The sequence below is a fragment of the Salvia hispanica genome, chromosome 3, assembly GCF_029641045.1.
Source record: "Salvia hispanica isolate PSC_SH4W2 chromosome 3, Shi_PSC_v1, whole genome shotgun sequence".
Classification (NCBI taxonomy): Eukaryota; Viridiplantae; Streptophyta; class Magnoliopsida; order Lamiales; family Lamiaceae; genus Salvia; species Salvia hispanica.
This window is the reverse complement of record NC_142694.1, coordinates 12,107,963-12,131,569: the sequence shown is the minus strand read 5'-3', so window position 1 is coordinate 12,131,569 and position 23,607 is coordinate 12,107,963. Positions and strand designations below refer to the sequence as shown.

General features: G+C 36.2%; 5 protein-coding genes across 5 annotated transcripts; 2 read left to right on the top strand and 3 right to left on the bottom strand.

Annotated features, from left to right (window-relative positions):
* Nucleotides 1–73: 73 nt before the first annotated feature.
* LOC125216247 (ATP-dependent zinc metalloprotease FTSH 10, mitochondrial-like) lies at nt 74–4,309 on the bottom strand. The gene is made up of 8 exons (XM_048117905.2): nt 4,209–4,309; nt 3,856–4,084; nt 3,725–3,772; nt 3,244–3,380; nt 2,134–2,649; nt 1,234–2,007; nt 915–1,142; nt 74–825 (listed from the first exon to the last, which is right to left on the bottom strand). Exons 1-8 carry the CDS (start codon nt 4,257–4,259, stop codon nt 409–411), a joined length of 2,400 nt encoding a protein of 799 aa, XP_047973862.2. The 5' UTR covers nt 4,260–4,309; the 3' UTR covers nt 74–408.
* Nucleotides 4,310–7,396: 3,087 nt separating this feature from the next.
* On the top strand, nt 7,397–11,003 carry LOC125208916 (uncharacterized). The gene is made up of 5 exons (XM_048108443.2): nt 7,397–7,635; nt 7,719–7,847; nt 8,806–8,909; nt 10,417–10,546; nt 10,643–11,003. Exons 2-5 carry the CDS (start codon nt 7,719–7,721, stop codon nt 10,679–10,681), a joined length of 402 nt encoding a protein of 133 aa, XP_047964400.1. The 5' UTR covers nt 7,397–7,635; the 3' UTR covers nt 10,682–11,003.
* Nucleotides 11,004–11,490: 487 nt separating this feature from the next.
* OVA1 (methionyl-tRNA synthetase / methionine-tRNA ligase / MetRS (cpMetRS)) lies at nt 11,491–16,877 on the top strand. Its single transcript, XM_048116805.2, has 12 exons — nt 11,491–11,827; nt 12,146–12,289; nt 12,376–12,525; nt 12,653–12,820; nt 13,123–13,247; nt 13,383–13,476; nt 14,589–14,687; nt 14,835–15,015; nt 15,330–15,445; nt 15,739–15,894; nt 16,298–16,426; nt 16,507–16,877. Exons 1-12 carry the CDS (start codon nt 11,540–11,542, stop codon nt 16,672–16,674), a joined length of 1,818 nt encoding a protein of 605 aa, XP_047972762.2. The 5' UTR covers nt 11,491–11,539; the 3' UTR covers nt 16,675–16,877.
* A 75-nt stretch (nt 16,878–16,952) lies between these two features.
* Nucleotides 16,953–18,264, bottom strand: LOC125215401 (uncharacterized). The gene is made up of 3 exons (XM_048116806.2): nt 17,733–18,264; nt 17,324–17,653; nt 16,953–17,218 (listed from the first exon to the last, which is right to left on the bottom strand). Exons 1-3 carry the CDS (start codon nt 17,791–17,793, stop codon nt 17,040–17,042), a joined length of 570 nt encoding a protein of 189 aa, XP_047972763.1. The 5' UTR covers nt 17,794–18,264; the 3' UTR covers nt 16,953–17,039.
* A 1,113-nt stretch (nt 18,265–19,377) lies between these two features.
* Nucleotides 19,378–21,500, bottom strand: LOC125213604 (tubulin beta-2 chain). The gene is made up of 3 exons (XM_048114244.2): nt 21,053–21,500; nt 20,370–20,639; nt 19,378–20,265 (listed from the first exon to the last, which is right to left on the bottom strand). Exons 1-3 carry the CDS (start codon nt 21,444–21,446, stop codon nt 19,589–19,591), a joined length of 1,341 nt encoding a protein of 446 aa, XP_047970201.1. The 5' UTR covers nt 21,447–21,500; the 3' UTR covers nt 19,378–19,588.
* Nucleotides 21,501–23,607: the final 2,107 nt, after the last annotated feature.

Sequence of the window (23,607 nt, the reverse complement as noted above, 5' to 3'; positions counted from 1 at the left end):
CTAACCTTTTTTCGCTATGTTTAAATTTTTGGACTAATTTTGTATCAATCCACAAATCTTGTACCCGGTAAATATCTAACATAAAGCAAACTACAAATCTTGTACCCATCTTTGGGATTTGTGTGTAAGAGAAAAGTTGTACTGCAAATCATACAAATGATGCAAAAACACTACACTTCTTGACATGAAAAACACTACACTTCTTGACATAAAAAACACTCGTTGCCCAGAATATATCGATCCAATTTATAGGAGAGTATATACAATTTGGCAAAGATCCAAAATTTGAATATACATTCTTGTCGTTGGAAAGTGGCGTTTCCAACTTCAGGAACAAGAGAAAATCTATACACTTTAGTTGTTTAGTATCAATTGGTGATCATCAAGCATCATTCTGTGATGTATTATTCATACGCTCTGCTCCTTCTCGTCCTCGTCTACAAATCCGTGCATGTATCTATCGTAATTTGTCATCTCAGCCGGTTTGAAGGGTCTCTCCCCCAGCACACGCACCATGTCCTCTTGGTGAAGAGTTTCCTTTTCCAGCAACAACTCAGCAATTTCAGCCACGTGTTCCTTGTGTTCCTCAATCAACTGAACTGTCCGTTGGTACGCTGTTCTAACCAATTTACGCACTTCAGTGTCTATTAGATTGCCTGTTTTGCTGCTATAGGGTTTGCTCATCGCATATTCGTCATCCCTCTTGGGGAAAGAGAGAAGCCCAACTTTGTCGCTAAAACCATACACCGCTACTTGCGCATACGTCATCTTGGTGACCTTCTCCAAATCATCCTGAGCCCCAGTTGATATGTTTCCCAGCAACACCTAGAGTTGGACAGGGACGTAATGAATGTTTACAATGATGGGAGTAATGACTGTTTACAATGAAAAACAATATTATTCCACACAGTTACCTGTTCAGCAGCACGTCCACCAAGAGCCATGCAAGTCATATCAAGAAGCTGCCCTTTCGTCATTAGACGATTGTCGTTAGGAACATACTGAGTAAAGCCAAGTGCACCAGTACCACGAGGAATGATAGTGACCTTCAACAAAGGTTCCGCATATTCTAAAAACCAACCAGCCACTGCATGACCTGATTCATGATAGGCTACAATCCGGCGTTCAATTTTACTTACAACCTGTTCAAGCACAAACAAGTCAAAACTATCCATTATTTTTATCATGATAGAATTTTGCTATTCAAGACAAAATCAGCTATCTTCAACTTACCATATTTCTCTTCTCAAGACCACCGACTATTCTGTCTATAGCTGAATCAAAATGTTCCATTTTCACCATTGCTTGATCAGATCTAGCAGCAATTAGAGCAGCTTCATTACAAACATTTGCAATATCTGCACCTGCAAATCCAGGAGTGAGGGCTGCCAGTTTCTGAGAGAAGAAAGCAGGTTCATTGTCAAGTTTAATATTCTTCAGATAGATCTGGAATATTTGCTCCCGACCCTTGATATCTGGCTTATCTATGCTAATTTGCCGATCAAACCGACCAGGTCTCAACAATGCATCGTCTAAGATATCTGGTCTATTAGTGCCACCAAGAACGACCACATCAGCAGTTGTTCCAAATCCATCCATTTCCACAAGCAACTGGTTAAGAGTGTTTTCTCGCTCAGCATCACCACCGGAACTAAACATCCCTCCATGTCCCCTTGCCCGACCAATTGCATCAATCTCATCTATGAATATGATACTAGGTGCGCATTGCCTTGCTTCTTTGAACAAACTTCTAACCCTGGATGGCCCAACTCCCGTATACACCTCCATGAAATCAGAACCAGATATGGACAGAAAAGGCACCCCAGATTCACCAGCTGTAGCTTTTGCTAGGAGCGTTTTACCAGTCCCAGGAGGTCCAACCAACAGAGCACCCCTTGGGATTTTGGCACCCAGTTCCTTGTACTTCTTCGGGTACTTCAGGAAGTGAACAAACTCCATAATCTCTTGTTTTGCTTCATCACAACCAGCAACATCTTTGAAGTAAAGCTGCAGAAAAGAGGTCATAACCATAATGTTTAGCATTACAGACTAGCTCCTTACAAGGAAAATGTAATAGCAAATGAAAAACCAAGAAGGTAATGATGATTTTATTAAGAAAACTTAAGAGAAAACCTTTTTGTCTCCCCCATGTCTAAATTTAAAGTGAGTTTTCCCAGTGTCAAATAGTTTCTTAGAGTCAAACGTTCCCTGACCACCATTTTTGTTGCCACCACCTACTCCGGGTCCAGATTGCATTTTTCGACTTGCAAAGAGAAATGCTCCCAATAATAAGAGATTGGAAGCAAACTTCATCAGCTCTTGGCGCCAGACCACTTCAGAAACATATGTAACAGGTACATAATCATGTGGGTGTATGCCCAATGCTTCTTGGGCTTCCTCCAATTTTTCTTCAAATGTTTCAGCACTTCCAATGTTGAAGTAGTATTTATATTGACTTGGAATTATTGCTTTTGGCTGTGTGTCACTAACTGGAGTATAAAATTCAGATCCTTCAGCTGAATCAGCTCTGCTAGAATGATTTTGCGGCGAGCTTCTTACATAAACTTTGACAACAGATTTATTTGAAATAACAATATGGTCGACTAAACCTGGTTCCAGAAGATTAACTTTGAACTCTTGAAAACTAATCTGCAAGTTAATAATGAAATGAATGATAAGTTAATACATTAAGATAATGACGACATTGCACAGAAACGGACCAAAAGAATTGGTATGAGGAACCCCTAAAGTAAGCCACCTAATGTGGCATGAGTAACTGCAAACAGGACTGGTATGAGGAACATAATTACAAAGCAAGTAAAGATCGAAATATATTTTCAGTTAACAACCGAAAGGCGAGCCAGGACAGGGTACAAGAAACTTTAAAAAAAAAATCACACACTGATAGTAAATACTAACTCATATGACCTTCAGCTGCTTAGTATTCACAGATGGATAGTCAAGACTTTTCGGCATGTTTGTTTATGTTTATGATTAAGGCAATAACTGAGATCTAAGGCAAAACATAGAGAACAGACTCATATTCCTATAGTACTTAACTTGAATTTTTTTCAGTTATATGTGAATGAAGAAATCTAGAACATCCTTATTCTGCCAAGAGCATTCAACAATGAAGAATTGCATATTTGAAGCTTAAATATCAGGTTTAATTAAGTCATTCTATTCTCTATGTCGTATTAACAAATAATATTGCACTAACTAGAAATTAAGCTAATTGGATACCTGTTTCTTTCCCCTCGGCTTTAATGGCATTGCTGGAGAGAACATCGCAATAGCAATCAATGAAGCCATTATACTTCGGACATCCATGGTAAATATCATTTTGCTTTTGCCACCATCCTCAGATTTCTTCCCTTCCTCTAAAAGATAGAATAAGTTTAATCAGAATACTAAACTGAGAAACTTGTCTATAATATTAAAGACAATATTCAAACTGTTAAAAGTGTGCAAGCAAAAACTTCCATCCCAACACCCGAAGCAATTTGCATTAATAACCATCCATAAGAACAGCAATAAATATCAAAATGAACTCAACTCCCAATATTTTCTTTGACACAAGAAAATGTGTTTTAACTGGAGAACTACTTGAAGAATATTTGATGTTAGGTTCCCTCAGTATGATTAATAACTAGTCCACCAAATTTCTTCCCATACAAAATACAAGCGACACAACACAAACATTAGGATTCCGATTTCTGCTCACTCTTTTTCGGAATCTCCTTCTTGTCTTTGGGATGAAAATTCTCGGAATCTGCACAAACAGGAATGAAGATTATAAGCTATCAACGTCACAAAAAGTAGAGTCAGTCAATTCGCAAGAAACTGTGTCCTTACTCTTCTTCTTTGGCGCTTTGCTACAGAAAAATCGGTTAATTCCGGGATTGCCAGAAAAGTATTTAAAATCTGATAGAGAAGCCCTAGGATTCGAGCCTTTGTTAGCTCGAGCCGCAGCCAAATAGCCTCTCAGAAACTCTAATTTTCCCTCAAAATGATTGAAATAGCTATTCAAACTCTCTTTATTGCAAGTAAGGGACCTCCTCTTACTAACTCCATTGATCACATTCTGCAAACGCACAAAAAGACCCAAGATCACACTAAAATTCTGGAAAAAAAAAAGAATCGAAACTACTTATAAAAAAAATAAGAACACGGAATCGAAATCTTTTTACACGGAGATAATCACATACTCGGTAACGAGAGGCGCGAGATAGCGAAGCTCCGATTCTCGAATTGATCATTTTGCAGTTCCAACGATTCGCGCCAAATTTCTTCTTCGTTTCTTCCTTCAATTTTTCGAAAAAGTTGAGCGAGAAACTGTTATTTTTGAATTTTGTAGTTGGAAATCAAATATCAGCCGGTCGGGTCAATGACCCGAATGTGAAGCGGTTGGGTCAAATTTTATTTGTATTTATTTATTTATATTTTAATATTGTGATTAAATGAGCAAAAAATAGAAACTTGAGATCATATGCAAAATTTGAATTGTATTTAATACAACAAATAAAGTAGCTACATGAGTTACTCCGAGGATCATAATCATATGCATATGAAATTGTGATTGCACTAATGTTTATAGTAAAAGGCACATTTTAAAATTTAAATAGCAGCATGTTATGTCGAATTATTAATAAGCATTGAAAAATATTTTGGAGTCTTAAATTTGCCACTCAACAAATTCGTAATTTCGAGGGGTGGGGATGATAAATATTGTTTTGTAACACAATTTCAATTTCAATAACCCTTCTTGATAATCTCAATTCTCAAAAGGGAGAAAATCCAGTGATGAAAGTATTGTTGAAAGAGATTGCGATGCAGATATGTTGATTACCACGACAACTTCAAAGGACATAGATTGATTGGGACTTAAGAACTAAGGACAAAAATACACATTGGAGGGTGTTATATCCCACATGCAAGAGTTGAAGTTTGGAAGCAAATCGCATTAAATCTCGAACGATGGCTACATCTCCTTGACGATGATTTGATCATCTAAATCATCCAAAAACAGTAAGTACCTACATAACTACACTAGTAACACAAACCTCAACATTAGTAGTAGTACCATCCTAATTCACACCATAAACAACACAGATGACAGACCCACCCTTTTTATTCCAACATCAGCATGCCTAAAACACTTGTTCTCCAATATAAATGTCCTAACATTTTCATAACATCATCTATCAACATCGTTATTGTGTAGTTTAATCTAGACTTTGCTTTCTAAATTAATAAATAAATAAACCCTACACGAGGAAAAACAAAATCATTTAAAAATAACGACAAAAGCACGTTAAACTCGAATCATAAACTCTGAATTAAAAATCATTAAAAAACATAAATTAGTAAGCTCCTAATAAAAAATTGGTCAGAACTCGTAAATTATAAACTCTAAATCAATGATCAGACAAAAATAGAAGCCCTAAATAAAAAATCATAAATCAAAACTCAAAAACCCTAAAAACATTCCTTCGCAAAAACTTGCATGGGACCACCCACTTTCATTCATTTTTTACTCTCTGCTCTTAGACAAGAGCACAACACCCACATCTATGCTTTTCCGCAAGGACATGCTCAAGGGTTCCATCATTCTATTATTCAATTTAAATAAAAACATTTCCACAATATTAAAATGCATTAAAAATACCCGAAATACTATTACAAATTACAAAAAAAAATTAAAAATTACATAATTAAAATCCAAAAATTAAAAGTTAAGTACATAATTAAAATCCTAAAAATTAAAAATTATATAATTAAAATCCTAAAAATTGAGATTGAGAGAGTTGTTTGGTATAGTGTCAATTTTTTTGTGTTTGAAATGGGAGTATTTATAAATGAAAGTATGAATTTTGGGGTAAAAATAATGAAAAAAAAAGTGTGAAAAAAATAGATATAATTTATTAGGAAGTGGGAAAATATTTTTTTATTAAATCTGATTTTTTTAGATTTTTTTGAATTTTAAAAATAATAATAATAAAAAATGATAAACCAACGACCAATTAGAGCATGCCACGTCGGCTGCTCGTGCTCTTGCCGTTGGTATGGACGTGCTCTATGGAGCACGTCCGTGCCAACCACTGGCAGAGGCAATTAAGGGGGAATGGTGGTTCCCCAAATTTTTTCCTTTTTCACTACTATTATTATATATATAATTGTATTAGTAATGTATCTTATAAAATTTCCAAAAAATAGCTATGAATATTGAAGGAAGAATTATCTAAGGAAATAAAATAAAATATAAGCTTGCTTCCTAGAGATGGCTTCTCTTCTTTTGACAAATAAAGTGTACTCAAACTTGTAAGTTTTTATCCTTCCAATTTTTCAAGCATTGATTTGAGGTCTTTTGATTGTCAACTTGTTATACTCATGGAGGATATGAGAAGAGATAATGGCTTTCAGAATTTGTAAGATCTTAGTTCTTTTTCAATGAAGCTTGTTGATACAAAGAGGGATGTGGCTTACCCCTTTGTCTTTTTGCTTATTAAGTTGATTTTGATTCTTCCAGTTGCTACCGCAAGTGTAGAGAGAGTATTTTCTGGAATGACGTTTGTAAGAATAAGTTGCGAAATAGAATTGGAGATCAACCCGATGATTGTTTGGTGACTTACATTGAGAAGAAAAATGTTTCTACAAGTCTCTGATGATGATATAGCCCATCGCTTTGAGAAAGTGAAGACTCGTAGAAAAATAAATTAGATGTTATGTATAGTTTTTGGCTTATTTTATTTTAAAATACACGAGTTAAAAATTGAATAATATTTCAAATATTATTTTACCACTATTTTCTATTTTTTAGTGTTATTTAATTATTTATCATACGACTCGTACCCCCAGATGACAAATCTTGGATCCGCCACTGGTGCCAACGACAAGAGCACATCAGCGGACAGTAGGGTACCGTCGGCACGGACGGCGTCCTTCCGCAAGAACACTCTTGTGGATGCTCTTAATTAGAACTGTTTTCCAACACTATCGCGACAATAGATGATCACTTTCTTCGACACATCACTCCAAAATTTGAAACGCCGGATGGGAGTTCACTATTCCTGTCCCCATCACGTAAATCCCTCACAATCGACTACCAAACTCGATGTCTTACATGTTTTGTGCCTAATGACACCACCCTTTGTTTGAACTCAAGAAAATCAGCTAAACTGTCATTCCACGTCATTTAAATTAATATGTCATTAATGTGCAATTGATAATTTAACGTAGAATTCATATTAGTATTATACATCTATTTGAAATTTATGGAAAAAAATATTTTAAAAATTAATAATATTAAGTGTTAGACATTTTTTTGTGATAATATCGTTATTATTACAATCACCAAATTGACTTATCATAATCTAAAATTAAATCTAAGGTTAAATTATTAGAGAGAGAGAGAGGCAGAGAGTGAGAAGGAGAGACCAAACGACAGTATAAAACTCACAGCTGCAGCAAGTTTATCGCCGGCTACATCACGTGCTCTGCAAATTCTATTCGCCTTTCCTCAATTTCTCGATTGGTTTATTCGATTGTTTATGCTGTGAATCATATCTCTTCCGATTCACCCTTTTCTCCAATCTGAATCTCGAATTGCCCCAATAATCAGCCCTAATCCTCACTGTGAGTATCTATTTAAAGCTAGTGATTTCACAAAAATTATTCATCTGAGGGGTTTTATCGGTTTTAACGATTGGTGATTTCAGATGAGAGAAAGGAAATCGGCCAAGTTGAATCAACAACAGCCGCAGCCGCAGCTGCAGCATCATCAGAATGGTCATTTGTCGCCGTTTAAATTGGCGAAGTTACTAGATCCTGATGCTTCATGGGATAAGGTTTCAGCTCTTTCCGATTTATTGTTAGTTTCGTGACTAGCGGAGCTGATTCTGTGATGCTTAACTAGTCGATTTTAAGCTCAGTTGATCGGCTTTCAAATTGAGAAACTAGTGTATTTGATTCAGGTGTAATATTAGAAAAGTTATGCAATTTATGGATGGATGTTGTAGCTTTACACGAGGAAATCTTTTAGTAACAAATAGAGTAAAATCCTTTCTGATTGGGTTCGGTTTTCCTTAAATCCGTGTCAGGTTAATTTTAGGAGTATAAGGTCTTCTCTTTGGGAGTATTAGTTTGGCTAATTTTCTACACTGGAATAGGAAAGAATAAAAAGGTGTATCTTGTAACGTGTAGACCAATACTAGTTCGGATGGAAATTGGTAAAATTGATAGAGTGCCTAATTATATATTCAATCTTGCATATGTTTTACTAGGAAACCTTTAAATGTGTTAAATTAAGTCAAAGAAAAGACAGCTAAGCTTTTTAACCTTGGTTTTATACCCATCCTTTTGGAAATATCCACATTGGGTTTCTGTGTGTTTATGCACAGTCATCCTTAATGAATGTGAGATAGGCCATGAGAGATCCTAAGCTGGCCTAACCTAATTATGCAATGAAATCGATATGTGAACATGTGAGAGTCACAGGTGGTTATAGCAGGTTCGAAAATATCCGATTCTTTCATAAACCCGACTCTTTATGGACATTGATCCACTAACACATAAAACATCTAAAATTGTCATTTTAATTTAAGTATAACTGCACAGTTCCTAATATCAGTGATCAATACACAATCAATTTGGAAAGTCATCTGATAATTCCTAGTTGTCCCTTGAAACTTTGAGTTGCCTATGTTAGTAGTTGATACAATTCATTTAGAAAGTCTGCCACTAAGTAATTATTTGATCTGCTGCTCATTGCAATTCAAATAAAATCACTATTACTATCTGATACAGGATCAGCTTGGTGACGTGCTGCATTGGACTCGGCAAGCATTGGGCCTTTTTTGTGGATTAATATGGGGTGCGATTCCTCTAGTTGGGGGACTCTGGTTTCTCCTGTAAGTACTCTCATCTGAAATCTCATTTCTCTCCGAGGTTGATGGTTTCTCTAGGTTGGTTTTAGATTCCATACCATAGCTTTAAAAAGTTTACCTACAAATCCGGTTGCAGCATGATATTGCTGTCACATTTTATTTTTAGTTAGTATAGTTTGTAAGATATAATTTGCCTCATTACATGCCAAAAGAACCAAATTAGTCCATTGAACTCATGTTTGTATAGTATCTTAGAGGTCCTTCATGTTTATAGTATATATTCAGTGTCTTGACACCCTGATAAATAGGATGTTCCTAAAGATATGCAGTCATTCAATTAGATGGGGATATCCTGGTGTTGTTGCAGCCAAAGAAAAATAATTGTTTGTCAGAATTGCAGTTGCTTGGAGAGTGGTTGAGTTTGATGGTGCTGGAAAGTAGATATGAAAAAAGAGAATATGGATTTGGAGAGGACCTAGGGACTGGTGTGGGTTGTGGTTGAAATGGTTGTAGAAAATGAGATATGGATTAGGAGTAGTGTTATTGTGTCTATTATGAATTGTGGACTAAATTAAAAACCGGTTTATTCAGTAGGGAATTTGTTCCATGTTCTTGATTTTATTCTCTCTTCTATTTTTTCTTCCTGATTCTGGATTCTTTTCTGTCATAGTTGAAAAGAAGCATTAGGACCATGCCTATGTTGCATACTTTTAGCAAACTCGCCGTTGTATCTGAAGAATATTTGTTATTCTCTTTGTTGGTGTGTCTGTCACTCTGTGTGTGTGTCAAGTGTCAACGAATTAGTCCCATTTAGCTTCACAATTTGTATAATTTCTGTAGACAATTCACCTTTTTTTGTTGTGCCATTTTGTGCCACTTTTGGTTTTGCATTCATGTTGCATGCACTCCTTATGACTTAGGTTAGTAAACCTGGGCGCAATCTTTATGTACTTAATGGCTGTGTGTATGTTTAAGTTTTGTTTCTGCACCCACATGGTAAATATGAATGAATATTCATGATCCTCTAAGATACACTACAATTGCCGGAAGTTTGAATTAGTGAACTTTAGAAGGGGCCTTTAACCAAAGAACTCCATATATTTCTCTGGTTGACATTAATGACGCTTGAAGATTCCATGGTCAGTCTCTATGAAGTACTCCGTATTACACATCCTGGCATTTTCTGGTTGATGGCAAAGCCAAAAAGTTTTGTGTGTTAATACTGTTGCTTACAGATTTGGAAGGTTCATGTTATAATGTAAAACTATGAAGGTGGCTATTGACAGAAAATATTTTTCCAACCTCAAATATTAACAATGCAAGATGCAATTTAAGGGGAAAAAGGAAATGGTTAAAAAAAAGAAGATAAAGAACTTGCTAGCTGGGTGAATAATTGTATGGTGTTGTTTGTTAAAGTTTGAGCAAGAAAGCCAAATTTGTAATGTATAGAAGTATTAGTACGTACGTATTCACTTGGTGCACATGAAATATCCTTCATTTTCATGATATCTATTTTGAAATTGAAATGCAGGTTTGCAGCATTATCTACTGGGATTATCTATGCATATTATGCCATTGTACTAAAAGTTGACGAAGAAGAGTTTGGAGGCCATGGAGCCCTTCTTCAGGAGGGACTTTTTGCTTCTATATCCGTCTTTCTGGTATGATGCACATTATCCTCGTGTTCATTCATTGCGATAGGATTTTTTCAAAGTTGTTATTCGCATGCTACTAACACCAATTTCCCTGCTGTTCAGCTCTCGTGGATTCTAGTATACAGTTTGGCACACTTTTGAGTCTTGTCCGCTACTTGGATCCCGATGCGTTGCTTCTCATATGCAGAAAACGGGAATCAGGCCTTTTAGATTTGATGTGTTATGAAGTGATTGATGAACCTTCTATGCCTTGAACTCATCTTAGGGAGTCGAAGACTTTGTTGTATTTGTGGCTGTTTTATCAGCTTACAGTATAGGCTTGTCTTTTTTCCTTATTATTCTTGTTATTAAGATTTTGTTTCTCGTTTAATTTGAGGTAGAATTTCCTGAATCACACTCTGTGAATGCCACGGAACGTGACCAATTATTATTTTCTATAATAAAACATTCACGGTTTTTAGTTTGTTTATTTGTCCAGCTAGTTTATCATTCTATAATAAATGTCACATCACATGTATTACGTATAGATTAGTGATGCTATTGTTATGTACACGTGATGAACAATTCCAAATCATTTGATACTATTACGAATTTACGATAATAGTACTATGCAATTTAATTGTATCAAATTTAAGACTCTTACCACTCAAATGATATTATTCCAGCGATTTACATTCAATATATCTATTAATCTAAATACTAGAAAATAATTTTATAATCTTGGGAACATTTTATAAATTTTTCGAATTTGCATTGGTTTATTTACAATTTACATACAGTAAAAACTAAAAACCATTTTGGGAAATGCTACAGCCTACAAGCAATAATTAGTAACTTTACTAAAATACCCTTTTTATTCATGCAATACGAAGAAGTAAGTTTACTTAAATACCCGGCAACACGAATAAGTAAATTTACTAAAATACCCTCCTTCCCTCATCTTCTCCATCCCTCACTAGTCTCTGCTGCACAGCCTCTCAACTCTCAACCACAGCATCAATGGCGTGTAGAGTTCAATACTCCATTCACAACAGCCTCCGTTTCTTCTCCTCCTCCCCATCCTCTCTCAATTTCCTATCCACTGCAAGACCCCATAAAATTCGCTTCAGAAATTCCAAGTATTTCTCCATTTCCAAGGGCGCACTCTACTGCACTTGTAACGCCGCGTACACTTCAAATACGGCCGAACCATTCGTCCTCACCACTCCGCTTTATTACGTCAATGCCCCGCCACATATGGGCAGCGCCTACACAACCATCGCCGCCGACGCCATCGCCCGTTTTCAGGTAATAATTCAACACTGAAGTTTTATTTTTTTTAGCTCTTCATGCTTCTAGGGTTTTTATGTTTTCGATTCTTCATAGAGGCTTGCTGATAAAGTCATAATTCATTAAAAAGCTAAAGTTATAGTGCATTGAATATTTATAAAGTGTGCTATTGATAGGGGTTTACAATGTGCAAAGTGTGTTGTTAAAGGTGATGCTTTCAAGCTGGATATTTGTAGTGCTACAAGAGCTGCTACTGGAAATCATTTTCCTATATCTTTCTGATTAGAAAATTCAGTGTTTATGTGATTACTGATAAGATTTTTATTTGAACTGCAGAGGCTTTTAGGGAAGAAGGTCGTATTTATAACTGGCACAGACGAGCACGGGGAGAAGATTGCTAATGCTGCTGCTGCCAATGGTTTGAGTCCTATCAAACATTGTGATTCTGTCTCACAAGCTTACGGGGCACTGTGGAGAGAGGTATCTTCCTTCGTCTTGTTTGATGTATAGTTGCTTACAGGTGTACTTTTGTTTTAAATCCACTGTTTGATTCATCTTCTTGACAGCTAGACATATCTTATGACAAGTTCATTCGCACGACCAATCCCAACCATGAAGCAATTGTCAAGGAGTTCTATTCTCGGGTTCTGGCAAATGGTGATATCTACCGTGCTGACTATGAGGGACTGTACTGTGTAAACTGTGAGGAGTATAAGGTATTTTCTGCTGTTGAAACAAATTTTCATGCCAGTCTCTTATTCAATCATTTAACTTGTCGCAAAAAGTTGAGTTTACATGCTGTTGAGCCCGTAGCTTTACCTTTGTGAATCTGTAAATCTGAAGGATGTGAAGGAGTTGTTGGAAAATAAGTGTTGTCCTGTACACCTCAAGCCATGCCTTGACAGGAAGGAAGACAATTACTTCTTTGCATTGTCGAAGTATCAAAAACAGCTGGAAGAGATTTTGGAGGAGAACCCTGATTTTGTACAACCTTCGTATCGTTTACACGAGGTGTGAAGTTATCAAAAATTATAACTTTATACATTTTAAGGTGTTGTTACTTGTGTCATTCTTAGAAAAGTAAGGGTTAGAACTTAGAAGTCACCAACTTCAACATTTCTACAAATTTTGCATGCCTTTCTAACAGCAACCCCACACTCTTTTCAGTTTATTGCATTACAACTTTTGATCACATTTTCATAAATTTGCATTTTGCAGTGATGCTGCAGTGACCTTGTGATAATTTTCTGTAAATAGTCCTATGCTAGCTTCATTTTCTTGTTAACTCTTGTTTTCTTGATAAACTCTCTTAGGTGCAAGGTTGGGTCAAAAATGGCTTGAGGGATTTTTCCATTTCTCGAGCTTCAGTTGATTGGGGCATTCCAGTTCCTAGCGATGCCAAGCAGACTATATATGTATGGTTTGATGCTTTGTTGGGGTAATTTGTTGTGCCTTATGTCTCAATTAATCATGATATTCTGTTGTGTAGAAATATATCAAATATGCAAGTACTTTGTTAATCTGTTTGCTCTGCTTTTTCTAAATTATGATGTCCTATTGTCCTGTCAAACAGTTACATATCTGCTCTTTCAGAGGGCGAGGAGCAGCCTAGCTTACAAAATGCAATTTTCTCTGGTTGGCCTGCATCACTGCACTTGATTGGCAAGGTAGTGTTTTACTCACCTGCTGCTTATTTGTATTTTATTGTAGGTTGTGGGGATGGCCGGATGGTATAATATTATGTACAAACCATTAGCAGCTTATAGCCCTTTTATTCTTTCACTACTCAAGAAACTAATGGAGACTAGAGTGTTCCAATTTAAGTGGAGATAATTATAATTTATAGCTTGAACTTGAGGGAAGTTCATTTTATAGCCTTAACTGTGGAAATTATTTATAAGAGCCTGAACTTTGAGCAAAGTTCATTTTATAGCCTCAACTATCTACAATATTTTATAATAGGTTTAAGTTTATTGAACAATTTATAGCCCCAACTATTGATAATATTGTAAATAGTCTGAACTTTGTTCCATAGTTTAATTTATAGCCTGAAGTCATTTTCCAGTGCCAAATATGTGACTAGGACAATCAATTGTTGGCTTGTATTTATTATTTTCCACAACATATCCGTCACCAGAAAACGACTTCGGGCCATTAATCAAACTGCAGGGCATATTTCACGTTATGAAATGAACTTCACAACAAAGCTCATGCTATTAAAAATATTTTCAATAGGTGAGGCTATAAAATGAACTTTGCTCGTGTTCAAGCTATAAACTATAACTAGCCCACCTAAGTATCTAGGTGACCTGGTAGAGCCAGACAGGACAATATTCTTGATTCGTGTTCTGAGTCTCAGTGCATGTATTTGTCAAATAAAGTCCCTCATTAGGCAACAGCATGGCAAGAATAATCAGTATAATATGATTAATAATTCCGTTATATATATTCTTGCCAATAATTTGCCATGTCTAAAGTATTGTGATAATACACTCTCGTGGGAATTTTTGAAAATTTTTTAGTGTAGCAAAATGATTGATTTAAGGATATTCAACATCAGGATGGTAATTGAGGTAGACGGTTCAAATTTAAATGCTTGACCCTTTGAATTCTTGATCTTTATGTTATTAAGTATTCACAATTAGCACTTCCAATTTTATGCATTTTAGGGTTATATTTTTATGGGACGGAGGGAGTACTAAGGAAATGGAATTGCCCAGGATTACAATTGTTCTATGAAGTATTCATTACATAACTGACTGGCGCCACTTATATGCAGGACATATTACGGTTTCATGCAGTTTACTGGCCAGCAATGCTGATGTCAGCAGGAGTAAGCCTCCCAAAGAAGGTTTTTGGTCATGGATTCTTGACAAAGGTATTGATGTTAATACCAGATAATAAAGTGTCCCTGCCTATCTATGTTGTGTTCCTTACTTTTTCAGTAATAATAGTTTGTATGCATTTGAATCATGTCTTTTTCTCATTTAGTTTATTTAATTTAACAATGGCCTGAATGTGTTAGGATGGCTTGAAAATGGGAAAGTCACTGGGGAATACCCTTGAACCTACTGATTTGGTGCATAGATTTGGACCTGATGCAGTCAGGTATTTCTTCCTTAAGGAGGTGGAATTTGGTAATGATGGGGACTACTCAGAGGAGCGTTTCATCAACATAGTTAATGCAAATCTTGCAAACACCATTGGTACTAGTTTGGCTTCTGCGTACATTCACAATTGACATTCCTGCCCAATTTCGTTTACTGGACCCTTTTGTCAGGGGTCCAACCATATGATTCTTTTATAAATATTGTGTAAAATTGAACTTAGTTGAGCATGTCAATTAGCTAGGACAGGAGTTTAAAGTTTGGCTATTTAATGAAATAAAGTACAGACTTAACTTCTAAATGCAGCACTGGCATCTTAAAAATGATTCTTGAATCTATGCACACTTACACATTTGAAGCCTTGTGGTGTAAGATGTATATCTTGTAGAAGTCTGATCTTGTCTTTCCTCCAGGTAATCTTCTTAATCGTACACTTGGACTTTTGAGGAAGAATTGTCAATCCACTATAGCTGTTGATTCAGCAATTGCAGCAGAAGGAAACGCACTCAAGGATGCAGTGGAGAAGCTGGTAAAGTTCACGTACAACAAGATCTGATTTTGGGAAATATGTGGAATCAATTACCATTACTAAAAAACTACTGACATATGTTTTCTGTTAATAGGCTATATTCTATATATAACTGCTTTTAAAGGATATCATGTAACTAACAGTCATCCTTTTTAGCAATCTACCCAGTAACCACCGAAACTGCTTCATTCTCAGGACTAATTTACTTTCCCCATTTTATTTATTTATTACTTAACGTGGCAGTTTTCATAGCTAAAGCTAAAGGTTTTGTCCTTATTTCCAACTCCATGTAGGTTGAGAAAGCAAGACAGCACTATGAGAATCTTGAACTGTCATCAGCTTGTGCGGCTGTGCTGGAGATTGGTAGTGCTGGAAATGTATATATCGATGAAAAAGCACCATGGTCTCTTTTTAAGCAAGGGGAGTCTGGGTTCACAACTGCATCCAAGGTTTCTTATCTAGTCATATCTATATTTTTTTATGCTCACTGTTTTGAATATCGTGATTCTGATCTCTTCAACTTGTTTCAAAATTAAATCGAATTTGTATATAAGTTGGTTATTACTAGTCCCCTTCTTATCATTTGTACATTAGTCCACTGCACTAGATGTGTAAAATTAATGAATCCGCTGTGTAATTTACCACATTGGAAATCAAAAGCAAAATTCCATCTCTAGGACTAGTATCCTTCCCATGGAAAATTTCATTTGTTTTGTGAGTTCAGTAAATTACGCAGAGTGATTTTACATAGCAGATTCAGTAATTACACAGGGACTAACGAACTAATAATAAGAATTGGACTTATTGAACCCTCCTATATATATGAATACTGAATTATTTTTATGTGAATAGGATCTTATAATTGTACTGGAAGCCATGAGGATTGTGGCAATTGCTTTATCCCCAATTACTCCGAGTCTGTCTTTGAAAATTTACACCCAGCTTGGCTACTCTGAGGACCAATTCAGTTCCATCACTTGGGTCAGTCTCTCTCCTACGCACAGATATTTTTACCTGTGTTTAAATTGCCTTCGATACTATTTAATAATAATTGTTTGCAGAGCGAAACCAGATGGGGTGGGCTGAAGCAAGGCCATGTCACAGCTCCGCCAAAACCTGTTTTCTCGAGAATAGACCTTGAAACTGAACCGACCAATACAACTGATGATACTAAGAAAACCAGCAAGAAAAAAGATAAGCAGAAGACACGAAAGGTAGTTGAGGCCTAGAGATTTTGTTAATGGAGGATGGTTTAACATTTTGATTTGTCCAAAGCTAGTACATCAACAGTATATCATTGTAGTTGAGCTGATGAACACTGCCACATCTTATCGGGCACTTGTCCTGGATTATCAGAAATAAGAAACATCTTTGCTGGGATGATGTATTTTTTTTGTTATTATGAATAGAACAATGGCGTTTACAGCTGTCTTCTCGTGTGTGTGAGTATGCACGCAGATGTTCTGAATTTGTATAAGAAAACTAGGAGAAAAAGTAAATGAATAAATGAAAAGGAACACGGCAATTTTTTTATTTAGTACTTTTATAAATAAGTATGTAGATTACATAATTTTGGAAGCAGAATACAGTTAAATTATATAGGTGATGGAGCACAATCATCAGAGGAAACTGTGGTGCTTGAAGTGGGAGCATAAGCGGGACTCCCTGCTGCAGAGACTGGACCAGAAGCTGCTGCACCTGAACTCTGAAGCTGGATAGCAGAACGCCGAGAGCTTGTTGTCTCAAACTTGCACAGGTCAGCCAGAAAGACTCCTAAAGGTATGAAGCAAATACAAAAATTATCTTATGCTGTAACTTATTCTTTTGTTTTCCTTCAAATGTGCAATATTCAAATTAGGTTTGAAGGTGGTGACTTACCTTCTGCTAGAGCCAAGTTTTGGTAGAGATCAACAATGTTTGGGCAGTTATAGTAACACTGTGGAGAACAGAGTTTGAGGGCGAAGCGAGTCTCGAGGAGCGAGTCGGAGGAGATGCCGACAGACTTCCTCTCAAGCCCACATGCACTCACGCACTCGTCAGTCTCTATGTATGCTGGTGGCACATTCATGGCTATGACCTCAGAAGTCTTGCACTGTAGCTCCACATCCCCAACATCCGTTTGGAGGGTTTCCAACACGCATCTTCTCCCAGACGACGCTATGGCGAAAGAGCACATTCCAGATGGCAATTCCTCACACACAAGCTCCCCTACACAGAGAATTCTAAAATGAAACAAGGTACAAAATATATCATGCAAAACAGGAAAGGAAAAGAAAGATTTGCTCACCAGTACCAAGAGCTCCTTCAAGGATGAGAGCAAAGGCAAGGAAGGCTATCAGGCGACTCATTTTCAACGGAAGTATAAGCAATCGACTTTGCTAAGAGAAAAAGGTATGTACAAGAAACAAGAGATGGATAATTTGCTGTGGTTGTGGAGGGCAAGTAGGGGGAAGATGGGGTTTATATAGAGGAAGCTTGGCGTTGACGTCAAACGTCGTTGCTGGGAATAATTGGCGTTGAGTTTCTTCCATAGTATATTAGTGAAGGTCGAGGCAAGACATGGGTCGTCGTAGAAAACAGTTAATGCCACTTTTTTGTTTGATGCTCTATGTTTGTTGCTTTGCACAGCTGGTTCAAGTAGACTGTGTAGTGAAGAATGAATTCATCGAAGTTGTTTGATGGTATAAATGCCGGCTGTCCATTCAAATATGCTTTGTAAGAAAGACAAGTGTATTGCCTTTTGTGGTGGCGTTGTTAACAAAACAGGCCAATAGGGGAAATAGCAAATAACATCCCAATGTTTAGTCATATCACAAAAGCAACATTTTTGCATGTTATTATAGGTGTTACATTTGAAAAAGTCGGACGCTTGTATAAAATATTAGTACAAAATATTTTTCTTTTGTATAAAACATGAAATGAAAGATGATTTTTTTTTACCAACATAAAAAAAATAGTATTACAACTATTTGTTTCAACCTTAAAAAATGATAGTAATATACATTTTGTACTTTGCGTAAGGAAAAAATTGACCGCATTTAAACATGGATGACAGAATGTGTTAAAATAAAAGCTAATAAATTTTTTTGTACCATTATGTAAACATTCATATTTTCCGTGGTAACATAAAACAAAGTAATAATGGTCCGTTCAATACATGGAAGTGGAATTGAATTAGAATTAGCAGAACTGGAGTATATTTCAATTCCAGATCATTTGTTCGGTAAAAATGGTATACGAAATTGAATTATGTTTAGGATATTATATGAAGTGTGTATTGTGTGTAGTATGTGTGCAATGTGAGTGCAGTGTGTGTAGACTGTAGAGTGTGTATGTGCAATGGTATATTGTGTGTAATTTGTGTGTATAGTGTGTGAAGTCGTCAAAATGCTCAATTTTATAACTATTTGAAATTCCAATCATCTACTTCTGATATTGAAATTCAATTCAATATAAACACTTTCTTTTTTAGTCTGTTCTCTAAAAATATAAACGTTTTCTTTTTTAGTTTGTTCTAAAAAATAAAAACTTTACTCTTGGAAATTTTTCTCTCCAAAAGGGGAGGCATTTTCCAACTATCACATTTTTCTTTCTATTTTTTTCTGACGTTAACAATTTAGCATTAAAGTCCGTGCCATTTCAAAAGTTTATATTTTTAGGGGAAAGAGGGAGCATGAATTTAGAATTATAAACTCCAATTCCAGTTCCACAAGCACAATTACATGATTCTAAACGGAGCTGAATAGTTTGTAATTGCAATTACCGCACATATTTTTGTAAACATAACAATTTGAAGTTTGGTAAGCATATTAGATTTAAAGTTGGTTTTGCATCTTAAGATATACTCGATGAAATCAAAACTACCAAGAAAAAGATTTCAGAGATTTCAAGGCAATAGGAGTAAATTGAAACAAATCTTTAAATGCTTCACATGAAGAAACAGAAGAAATTTAATTCCCGATAAACAGCAGAAACAAATTCAAAAAACGCAACATACGCATTTGAGTTTTTTTTGTTACCCTATGTTTTTCCACTTAGCCGTTGCGCAACTGGAAGTTGAGATTACAACCACAGTCAACAGCAACTAAACCCTAAAAATAACACAGCCCGTTATCACATTCATTGAGGCTGTTTCTTCCTCAATCAATCCTCGTACTCACCCTCCTCCTCATCCTCATACTCACCCTCCTCGTCAGCCGTTGCATCCTGGTACTGCTGATATTCCGCCACCAGATCGTTCATGTTGCTCTCCGCCTCGGTGAACTCCATCTCGTCCATCCCTTCCCCTGTGTACCAGTGCAAGAAGGCCTTCCTCCGGAACATGGCTGTGAACTGCTCGCTCACCCTCCGGAACATCTCCTGGATGGAGGTTGAGTTGCCAACGAAGGTCGAGGCCATCTTCAGCCCGGTTGGGGGGATGTCACAGACAGTTGATTTCACGTTGTTGGGGATCCACTCGACGAAGTAAGATGAGTTCTTGTTCTGCACGTTCAGCATCTGCTCATCCACCTCCTTCGTGCTCATCTTCCCCCGGAAGATGGCTGAGGCAGTCAGGTAGCGGCCGTGGCGCGGGTCAGCAGCACACATCATGTTCTTTGAGTCCCACATCTGCTGTGTGAGCTCGGGGACTGACAGCGCCCGGTACTGCTGGGATCCACGCGAGGTGAGTGGGGCAAATCCCAACATGAAGAAGTGCAGACGTGGGAATGGGATGAGATTGACAGCAAGTTTGCGAAGATCAGAGTTGAGCTGGCCAGGAAACCTTAGACAGCATGTGACACCAGACATGGTTGCGGAGATAAGATGGTTAAGATCACCAACTGCAGACACACGAAAACATGAATCAATAAATGCAGTCGACACAACAGTATATGATGATACACACAACAATTATATACGAGGTCTTTGAGCAGGAGGAGCTTACAGCTAGGTGTTGTGAGCTTAAGTGTCCTGAAGCAGATGTCATAGAGAGCCTCGTTGTCGAGAACCATGCACTCATCTGCATTCTCCACGAGCTGATGAACGGATAGTGTGGCGTTGTAAGGCTCAACAACAGTATCGGAGACTTTGGGAGATGGGAAAACGGAGAAGGTGAGCATCATCCTGTCTGGATACTCCTCCCTAATTTTAGAGATCAACAGGGTACCCATACCAGATCCTGTTCCTCCTCCCAAAGAGTGACACACTTGGAATCCTGCATCGGTATATAACGTTTTTATAAGAAAAATGCTGTACGCCCCAATTCATAATTTGTACATCAAACACAAATGGTTTAAATTCGTTCATATAGGCATATAAACAAACAATTAAAGCTCAGCATTTCAAACGATTGCAGTCAAAATGTAAAGGGGATCTGGAATTTGAGAAGACTGTTAAAAATTGGAAAGGGGATCTGGAATTTCAGATAATTGTATAAAAATTGGAAATAAGATCTGGAATTCCTCACTAAGGTAGAAAATGTTTTCAGAAGATTGCAGAAAATTAAAACAAATATTTAATTTAATTAAGTCCACAATTTCAAAAACAATTAGGTCAAAAAAAATACGAGATCTGCATCTGAATCGAATAACCAGAAATTAAAGGAGAAATAATTCACGATGGCCATACCTTGCAAACAATCGCAGTTCTCAGCCTCTTTCCTGACAACATCGAGAACGGAATCGATCAACTCCGCGCCCTCGGTGTAATGCCCTTTCGCCCAATTGTTCCCAGCTCCGGACTGTCCGAACACGAAATTATCGGGCCTGAAGATCTGGCCGTAGGGGCTGGAGCGGAGGCTGTCCATGGTCCCGGGCTCGAGATCCATGAGCACGGCCCGAGGCACGTATCTCCCGCAACTGGCTTCGTTGTAGTAGACATTAACCCTCTCGAGCTGCAGATCTGAGTCGCCCTGGTATCGGCCGGTGGAGTCGATGCCGTGCTCCGCGCACACCACCTCCCAAAACTTGGATCCGATCTGGTTTCCGCATTGGCCGCCCTGTATGTGGAGGATTTCACGCATCTTTTCTTTTTGTTGAGAGAGAGAGAGAGGAGAGCGAATTAGGGATTTGAGAGAGAAAGGGAATTAAAAATGAGGTGTGTGGAGTCTGTCAAGGGTTATATGAGAGAGAAATATTTGTTGGTATTTGAAATTTGAAATTCAAAAGAGGGAAAGTGGGGAATGAGCTGTATTTCCCCAATTTTTAACGGGTCAAAGCAACGGCTACATTAATCATTTTTAAAGTATTTTTTAAATGGGTTAAAAATTAATGTTAGTAATAGTACTATAAGAAATTATTTAATCAGATTCGATAAGGTAAATTATGATTGCTGCTTAAATATTTGATTTGATTGATTCTTCAAATTTAAAATGATGTGCTTGTACTAGTAGTTATTTATATCAACAAATCTATGTGATAAAATTTATACAATCAAAAACTAGTTTATTTGAAAAAAATAGGTTTATTTATGCATTTAATTAAAATATGTAGATGCATATATAGTACGTGGAAAGTGTATAATATTGTGGTCATATATTTATGATTTATGTCTAATTTTTTTATTTTTTAGAACCACTAATTTTAGTTAGTGCATACTTTAATTCAAATTTTAAAAATAATAGAAAGAAAATTCAAATATAAAAATAAAAATGAGATTAAAGGCTAGTAAGTCTTTTTAACTTAACCACTTGCTACATTTATGATTTTAATATATAAATAATACATCAAATTATTAATATTATCTTATTTTGGTTGAACAAAATTTGAATGTTTATCATCCCTCTATTTATATATTCAAAATAGGTTCATAAAAATAAATACTAGTACCTTTTTCTCAAAGTACGGATTTTAATGCGTGATTAGAAAAATATGAGTGAGATAGAAAGAAAAATAGTTGAAATGTTAATAGTAAAATAAAGAAATCCACCTCATTAAAAAAAATATTGATAAATTGAAAAAAAAATATTTTTATAGAATACATACAATATTACTTTTGCTTAAGACAAAAAAAAAGGTCTTACATACTATATGACGTCCAAGGGAATATGAGTTGTTTAGGGATAAGTTTGCTCATTGATAATAGTATGAAATTGAATATAACAACTCACACGTATTCATGAAAGTTTACTCGAATTCAATATTCGTAAACAACATTAATTACAATTTGATAATATGAAATTATGGTGGTAAGGAGTGATATACATCCATGAAACTATAATATTTTCGCCATAAAAGTAGTCAAAGGTAAAAGATGGTATCTTTGACTGGGATAAAAATATTATATCCATAGACATTGTTTGTGTGTAAGATTAAATCTCAAGATAAAAATATTATATCCATAGGCATTGTTCATCTCTTACCTATGAGACAACACATGCATCCCTCTATCTTTTTACGATCTCATCCTTTAACTATTCATTCAATTTCATTTTTTTATATCCAACAAATTCAATTAATAAAAACACACTTTATTAAATAAGATAAAATTTAAATTTAAAATAAAAAATAAATAAATAAGAAATAATTTAAAATACTATAAATTAAAAATTGCACACTTAAATTCAAAATACTAGAGTGTTTGAGTGAGAATGGAGAGTTTTTTTTTGGTAGATAATTTGTGGGAATGATTTGATATTTACAAAAGTGATTGGGGGACTAAAAAAATAGAAAAAAAAATTAAAAATTTGAAAAAAAAACAGCTATAAACGACTAGTATATTTTTGGGGTTTTTTTAAATTTATATTTTACTTTTTGAATTTTTTCTAAATTTAAAAAAAAACAAAAAAAAAACAATTTTAACAGATATAAACGACGCCCACTCGCGGGCCGGCGAGTGGGCTGTGACGGACGAATGGGAGAGCGCCACGTCGCCACGAGACATCTTGTGAACCTCCTCTTCCGGAAGATATAAGAGACGAGATAGAGACGAGACAGGTACGAGACGGAGCTTGCATCACCGTCTCGATGCCATAGGGACCGCATCGAGACGCGATACGAATGCCCTTATGATACTGAATATCACAATTTAATTATGTGATAATTAGTCATAGCTACCTAACTCTTTCCAATTAAAATAATTTCCCGATTCAATCCTACTGGTACTCCCTCCATCCCATCTTAAATAAGACGTTTTCTTTTTTGGCACGTTACAACCTTAGACATTTCCTCTTTTGATAATACTTA